The sequence below is a fragment of the Salvia splendens genome, chromosome 22, assembly GCF_004379255.2.
Source record: "Salvia splendens isolate huo1 chromosome 22, SspV2, whole genome shotgun sequence".
Taxonomy (NCBI): domain Eukaryota; kingdom Viridiplantae; phylum Streptophyta; class Magnoliopsida; order Lamiales; family Lamiaceae; genus Salvia; species Salvia splendens.
The window spans coordinates 21,656,319-21,664,843 of record NC_056053.1 but is presented as its reverse complement, the minus strand read 5'-3'; the positions used below and the strand labels follow the sequence as shown (position 1 = coordinate 21,664,843).

At 36.5% G+C, this 8,525-nt stretch overlaps 1 protein-coding gene across 1 annotated transcript; it reads left to right on the top strand.

The window, feature by feature from the left end:
- Window positions 1-3,650: 3,650 nt before the first annotated feature.
- Window positions 3,651-5,317, top strand: LOC121785702 (myb-related protein 306-like). Its single transcript, XM_042184111.1, has 3 exons — window positions 3,651-4,002; window positions 4,167-4,296; window positions 4,392-5,317. Exons 1-3 carry the CDS (start codon window positions 3,870-3,872, stop codon window positions 5,032-5,034), a joined length of 906 nt encoding a protein of 301 aa, XP_042040045.1. The 5' UTR covers window positions 3,651-3,869; the 3' UTR covers window positions 5,035-5,317.
- The last annotated feature ends 3,208 nt before the right edge of the window (window positions 5,318-8,525 follow it).

Genomic DNA, 8,525 nt, shown 5'->3' with positions numbered 1-8,525 from the left:
GTAAACACGGAGAGCCTCCCCCTGAGCAACCACGGCAGCAGCCTCCCTCTGTTTCGACTGCTCTCTCTGGATGATGAGCTGGTTTTTGGCACGCTGGGCTTCATCCTGAGCCGAGATCCTAGCGGCCCTTGCCTCCTCAAAGTCTGCCCGAGCCTGTTCGGCCTGGTGACGAGCAGCATTCAAATTCCTCTGCATCTCATCATAATCGCTGGACGCTTTAGAGAGTTCAACTGTGACGAGCTTGCAGAGCATATTGTTCCTCTGAAAATGGAAAAAGGAAAAAAGTCAACAGAGGGGCCACAAAAAATATAGGAAAGAAGCAAAACCAGAAAATCAAGAAGGAAATTCACCTCCACAAAGTCCTTTGGCCATAAAAAGGGCTCAGAGATATGTTCCGAAGTGGCCGCAACCGCTCCGGATCCACAACCCCCCAGGACAATGTCTCTCTGCGGCGCTTTTGGGGGTTTCTGAGTCTTCGCCTTCCCCTTTGCCGAAGTCGATTCCGGCTTTTTTGGATCCGAAGACTGACTCGAAGAGGTCTTCTGCCTCTTCGGATTCTTCTCGGCATCAGACGCCGAGCTGGTGGCTCTCTGTTTCTCCGGCTCCTTGGATTCGGAGGATTTGCGACCTAGCCTGCTTAGCATGTTCACTGCCAAAAAGCGAGAAAACAAAGTTAGTTTTCGCCGCTAAAGCAGTAAAGCATAAAAAAGAAATCCTCACCCTGAGTCTCTTCGTCCGAAGACGAGGAATCGAACACGAAGTCACCCTTGACGAGCTCAGATTCCGAATACTGTTTCCTAATCATGGGAATCTTATTGAGCTCGCCCTCGAGCTCGTCCAACGGTTCTACCCGAGGATGAGGAATTACGGACTTCGGCCCTCTCCAGGAAAAGTCCGGAGCCGCTGTCCTATTGTAAAAAAAGAAACGATTTTGCCACTTCGGCCATTTGGTTTTACAGAATGCTCTGAAGGGCTGTAAAGGGATCAAGTAAAACCAGGATCCCTTTCTCTTAAACTGAAAGAAATTAAGGATTGCCCTCAGAGACAGATCCTTTTCTAGTCTACGCAGCTCGGCAGCAAAGGCCGATAAGTGCCTCCAAGAATTTGGAGTCACCTGACCTAAAGGAAGTTGAAAAAAATCAAGAAGCTCTACAAAGGCAGGGGGAAGAGGGAAACGAAGCCCGCATTCTAAGCAGGCTTCGTAAACGGTGGCATAACCCTCCGGCGGCGAGTTAGCCCTATGAATGTCGTCGGGAATCACCACTAACCCCCCAGGAAGAAAATATTTTCCGTGTAAGGATATCACAGTATCCTTACTCAAAATGCTGTGGAAATATTCTACCGTCTTCTCCCCGGACCTTTTCCGGCCAGAAGACCCCTTACCCCCCTTCCTACCACTACCTGATTCAGAAACAGATTCAGAAGAAGAAGACATGATTCTTACTCTTTGATGGTCGAAAGTCTCTGAAGAAATTCTTGAAGAAGCGGAAGAAAATTTTACGAAAAAGAGAGAGAATACAGAAGAAATAATCGCAAAAGTATTCCAATGATGAAGAGAGGAAATATTTATCAGATTCGCAAAGGCATTTCAAATTCGTCGCACCGTTTCAAATCCCACTTTTTCTGGATTCTCTGGCCGGATTTGCTGTCACATTTAATGCAGACACGTGCAGAGCACGTCCCCTGACGTCAGCCTCCCCCTTACACTTATCCGAAATGCCGAAGTGATTCACTTCGCTTTTCGGGGGGGGTGGTGATGGGATACGAACTAAACAACTAAACAATAAGTGCGAGCCCGATAGCAGTGACGGCCCATCAGCCCAAAACCCAAGAAAGAGTATCAGTTCGTCACAACCAAAGAGTTCGGTCACAGCCTATAGCTCGGTAGTATCAGTTCGGCACAACCAAAGAGTTCGGTCACAGCCTATAGCTCGGTAAAAGCCGACCAATCGAGCTCAACTCTCAGATCGGCAAAAGCTGATCGGCAAAGTTCAGCAGTTCGGTCTCAGTGTTCGACCGAACAAGGAGATAGTGGACCCATGTAATCAACCCCGCTACCTCCATTACACCCACGATCTATTTAGTGGTATTAAGCAGTTATCAACCCCACTACCAGGGCTGCAAACCACGATCTTAGTTCGAGTGTATAAATAGAACTTAGATCAGATAGACGAGGGTTAAGCTCTAGATCCTGAATCTTATAGCAAATCAGTATTGTAATCTGTAAGCGAGACCAAGCAATACAAATTTGCCCTCTCTTCTTCCCGTGGACGTAGATTTACCTCAGTAAATCGAACCACGTAATTTTCCGTGTTGTGATCGTTTATTCCCATATAATTAAATGTGATTTACATATTAAGTAATTTTATAAATAAATAAACTGACTTGAATGGACGGTCCAAATTTTAGTACCCATCTCAGTATTATCGAAGAATCCCCGGTGACGAAAATTGACAAGCAAACCACCTACAAGATTGACTAAGTCTTATATTAACAAGTAGATAATTATTAATCAATATATGATATGAATGGTCGTTTTCTACTTCTCCAATTTCATTCCTGTCACACCGTATATTTCTGATACCATCTAAAGCTGTTCTAGATTAATTTCTATTTTGTCACATTCTACTGTATAGGGATTATATGAGAAAGTGAGCTAACACCAATTTGACAACATAATTCGATTTGAAGGCACGCAATTATTTTTAAGGTAATATTTTCCAATTTAGTGATCTAATAATATTTTTTTATACCTGATATAATGATTTTCGAATACAAATCAGTACTTGATTACATAAAGTCTAAAATATCCTTAAGGATTTGAGGGCTTTTTTAACTTTTAATTCATAATAACAATTAGTTTTATTCATAACAATGATAACTCAATTATACAATCATTACTTTAATTTATCACAAGCGTACATCTAAATCATAGAATATGTTTGAGTCGGGAACGGGACGGGTCCTATCTGACTCAACCGACACACACAACATGGCTCGACTGTACTAGCTAGAGTGTTAAGTTTGTCAACCTTTATTATGTACTCATCATAGCCATAATTTTCACCGTAAGAAATTAAATGAAGAATATTGGTACAATTTGATATCTTCTTCCATTATATGGATGCCTATAATAACCTCAACTAAATTATGCAAAGGTGAAGACTACAGTAGATTACAAGTGACACACTCACTCTTCATTAGTCCAAAGGCTTGAAAATAAATCTTCAGTATTTATTTCAGATGACATCAATATTTTGGACTTATAATTACCACTACTTTTCTAAAAAAATGAATTTTACTTCTGAAAAATGATGCATCTATCTTTAAAGAGCGATCCCGCCTATGATTTAGGGATGTACAGATTAAAAACTATTAGCTCCAAACCCAATAATTTCTTCTTCGTATCAAATCAATAATGTCCATTTATCATGTGTGGTACAACAAAATTATGTGATTTCGTATTCTTATTAATTCAATTAAATTTTTTTTTACATTGATTGCCACGCGGTTTTATGAGGGGCGCAGTGATTAATGGATACCCTTAACCACAAGAGAGAGAGAAGCTGACTTTTTTCAAGCAAAGGAGTAAATGATCTTTGCTGTCCTGTTTTGACTATTTCGAAGATTAAATAGCCTTTTTTTTATTTCTCATAGTCAGCCTATGCAGTCCTTCTCTAGATATTTCCTCGGACAAATCTCTTCCCCCTCAGTTAGACTCTTGTCTCTACAATCTCTCTTCAATTTCAACACCCAAAAAAAGAAAAAAATAAGACAAAAAACCCTTTTCTTTCTTCTTCTTCTTCTTCTTCTTCTTCTTCTCCTCCTTAAACACAAACACACTGATTTTGTGTAGTTTTAGTATAGAGATGGGGAGGCCACCTTGCTGTGATAAAGTGGGAATGAAGAAAGGGCCATGGACTCCCGAGGAAGACATCGTCCTCGTCTCGTACATTCAACAGCACGGTCCGGGCAATTGGAGGGCTGTTCCTACTAACACAGGTACTAATCTGATCAAAATAGTTGATCCAATTTTAATCAAATCTGCTTTTTTCTTTTTTTTGGAGTAGTTGAAACCATTTAATGTTGAGCAATAAATGGTGTGCAGCGGCGCCACTGTCTTCTTTGATGGCATATTAATTTTTGTTGGCTACTTCGTTTTGTAGGTTTGCTGAGATGCAGCAAGAGCTGCCGTCTCCGGTGGACCAACTATCTCCGCCCGGGAATCCGCAGGGGAAACTTCACCGAGCACGAGGAGAAGATGATCATCCACCTCCAAGCCCTCCTCGGCAACAGGTGATTTTTTCACAAGATCTATGGTTTAGAATTAGTTCGTGCAAAAACTAAATTACTCCTCTAACATATTTCTCATATTCCAACAATAACTGTAGGTGGGCTGCTATAGCCTCATACCTCCCACAGAGAACAGACAACGACATCAAGAACTACTGGAACACGCACTTGAAGAAGAAGCTGGGGAAGGGCCAAGGCGGGAAGGGGGATGACTCGGAGATGAAATCGATTGCGAAAGGGCAGTGGGAGAGGAGGCTTCAAACCGACATCCACACGACCAAACAAGCCCTATGCGAGGCGCTATCCCTCGACAAACCCATCTCCATCTCCATCTCCATCTCCAATTCCAATTCGAATTCCAATTCCAATTCCGTGATGGAATCAAACCTAACCCTACCTCAGCGAGTCAACTCGGTGGTGCCGACGCCCACGTACGCCTCCAGCACCGAGAACATCGCTCGTCTGCTGCAGAAATGGATGAAGAAGTCTCCGAATTCTTCACCATCCGCGGTCTCCTCCGACAGCAACGCCAACTTCTCGGCCGGGCTGAGCTCCAGCCCTAGCGATGGCGCGATCAGCACGACGTTCCCTGCGTCGGTGGAGGCGGATTGCGAGGTGAAGTTCGAGACGCAAATGCCCCTCACCCTGCTGGAGAAGTGGCTGCTAGACGACGCGGCCGCGCAGGGGCAGGATGGGGATTTCATGGACTTGGCCTTGGGTGAAACTGCTGATTTGTTCTGAAGAAAAATAGAATTTCTTCAAAACAACTCAGGAGTTTAGTTTAATTATGATTAGGGCAACTGCTTTTTTATGGTTAAAAAATGAAATTTGGCCATTTTTGGGATGGTTTTAGGCTTTTTTTACTACATGTATGTAGATTATCTCTAATTACTAGTGTTTTAGAGATATCAAAGTGTAATTATTTGTAGCGCCTTTATAGCCTTTGCATATGTGCTGGATAGAAATAAGCTCTAATATATGTACTTTCTTTTCCATATAATGAGATGTTGGAATTAGGGTTTTACTTTAATTAATTTAGATGGTTTGCAAATTGGGAAGAAAAGGCATTGTTATCATCTAATTACACTTCATGCCTAAGGCTTGCCTAATTTGAAACATGATTTCTTTATAGTTAGTTTAAATACTTCATACTATTTGATTTGTGCTCAACTCAATTTGTGAATCATCAAAGTAAAATCAGTAATTGAAATTAAATTAAAGATATGCCTACACGAGATTTTGCCATTTCTGTTGGTGACAGTATGTAACTTTATGAGCTGGGATATTAATGAATTATCTTTTGAATATGAATTTTGGATTTTGATATTTTCGACTGATCAACATCTATCTTTCGTTTTCCCGGTCACCATTGTCTCTACACAAGAAGCTTAACAAATTGTCAACTTTTAAAATTAAATCTCAAAGTAAAATTGAATGTCTTTTAGTATTATATTTTTGGCAATTTTATCTCAGCTTTACACTAACAACAATTAAATATTTGCTTCAGAAATCACGTTTTGAATCCAATTATATCTAATTATAGAGTTAGAAATATAATGGTACACATTAATACTTGTGGTGTTTTCAACTAAATGAGTTTTCATTATTAATCATTCTCTCTTTTTATTTTCCTTTTTTCGTTTGTTTTTTCTACTCTCATATAATTATAACCTTATCAAACCATACATTATGATATACACTTCTTACTCAATCCATTCTTCTTTATTCTTATTTTTTTGTTTTTCTTAAACCCTTTCATTTGTAATCCCTAATTTTGGTCGGGATATCAAGAATGTGAACGCTTTTTTAAGTATTAATGGCATATTTAAAAACATAAATTAACATCTTTATTATAATAGAAAAAAATCCCTTTACCATTTTTTAGTGACTAAATTCTATACCTCAAATCCAAAGGCCGTTGACTTATTATTCGTTACATTTTGAAATTTTAAAGTCAGCAACAGTGACGTTTAATTTGTTCTCACATCAATCAATTAACACAGTTGTTTCATAGGTTGACTTACACAAAGAAAGTTTTGTAAACGTGAAACGACTTAGACATGAAATTTCTTAGTTCAAGAATTGAATATATATATATATATATATATATATATATATATATATATATATATATATAGGTACATGTGTGATTAAAAACTAACTTTTTACAGTAATAACTAATAACTAAATATCAATTTTGTATGTTAAAAATATCAATACAAAGGCATAAATTTATCAATCTTTCTTGTGCTGATAAATTATGTCTCTGTATTGATATTTAAATTTACATGTTGTATTGATATAATTATGTCTTTGTGTTGATAATTTTAATACATAGAATTGAAAGTTATTAGTTATTACTGTAAATTAGTTAGCACACTAACGCAACCCGGTAGGTATATATATATATTTATACAAACACACGAATTGTAATCAAATGCAAACTCTAAATATTGTACAAACCTCAAACTATAATCTGGACCGTTAGAAAATGTCAACAGATGACAAAATAACAGCAACAAAAGATGTCAATACAGTGTCAACGGTTGATGTTGTGTTGACACTATATTCACTGGTGTATGCAGCTCAGAACAAGGGGGTATAATTGTACCCCCAAAATAATGTGTTCTTAATGTAATATATATATTGAAATTACAAAGTAGTCAAATGCATTAGTGGTTCCTGAAGCACTTCTGCATAGGATTCACCCGAGTTCGATTCCCCAACCTTGAGCATTTTGTGTCTTCAGCCATTTGTTTAAGTAGTTTGGTATTTTATGTTTTTATATAATTTAGTTACTACTTAGTTTATAAGTTTATATGTTTGCAGATTTTAGGTTGGGTTTGTAAGTATTAGGTAGTACTATATTTTATTTTATTTTTAATGTATGGGTGTGAATTTGTTTATTTTTCTATTTTTTATTTTAGAATTTAGATATTGGTTGCATTTTATTTCATTTTTTATTAACATTTTAATACTTTAGTATGAATTCAGAAATTCAATTAGTTTACACTTTTTATGCTTTTATTCTATGGTTATATTAGCTGTTTTTATGTGATACGATTCTAAGTTTAATTATGCTGTAAAATAACTTAAAAATTGAATATTATTGTAAGATGTAATTTTAAATATTATTATTTTATTTTAAATATGTTATACTCCCTCCTTTCTATAATAGATGTCATACTTTTTTTAGTTTGTCCCACAAAAATGTCAAATTTTTTTTTGAAAAAAGTTCTCTTTCATATTAATATAAATATACTATTTTCTCTTTCCACTGACACACAAAATAACATCTCCTAAAACCCCGCGACATTACGCAAGTGTACCATATATTATGGGGCGGAGGGAATATTTAACATAAAATTCGCACCCCCAATCCAATAAGTCTGGATCCGCCACTGCATGTATTGACATTGTGTTGACATCAAAATCATGAAATTTTACACTGTATTAACATTGTGTTGAAACTATGTTGATATTGTGTTGATGAGTTTGGAGTTTGCACAATATATAGAGTTTGCATTTTATCACTACCCCACACGCATATATGTATAGATGTGCATTAGAGTATTACTAAATCCTTGATGCTAAACAAAAATCATACTCCATAATATTCATTGGATCAAAATTTGGAGGTATGGGATTGCTAGAAAATCAAATCATTTCAAATATATGAAATTAGCACAAAACGTTAGTAATATCCAAATCGTATATTAAGAGTTGTAAATTTTAAGGTTGTAAATCTGTCTATAACGCTAAAATTTGATCATCATAATATCATAGCTTTCTCATCACAATATACACATGATTATAATTAATTTTCTATGATTAACACATCGAAGTATACACATGCAAACAAAACATTATTTCATTTATATTGAATTTTACTCATCATAATGTTTCCTTTTTTTATCATGTTCACGACAAAATCTATCTATCATAAAATTATAATGTTATAACTTAGACATCATAACTATAAGATTAATCACTCTAGAGCTACAAGTTGTTCAGTAATATTAAAATTTTATTATTACAGATTGACGATGTTATCATTATTATGGAAATCACAAAATTAATAACAAAATATAATGAGTCAAATTTTAGACTATGCTATAAATTTAATAATAATAGATTGTCATGTAAAAATAGAAATCATTAGACCTTCAAATTCAATAACTTAATCTTATTCATTCGATCTTCAAACTTATTAAATGTGATCGATCATTGGT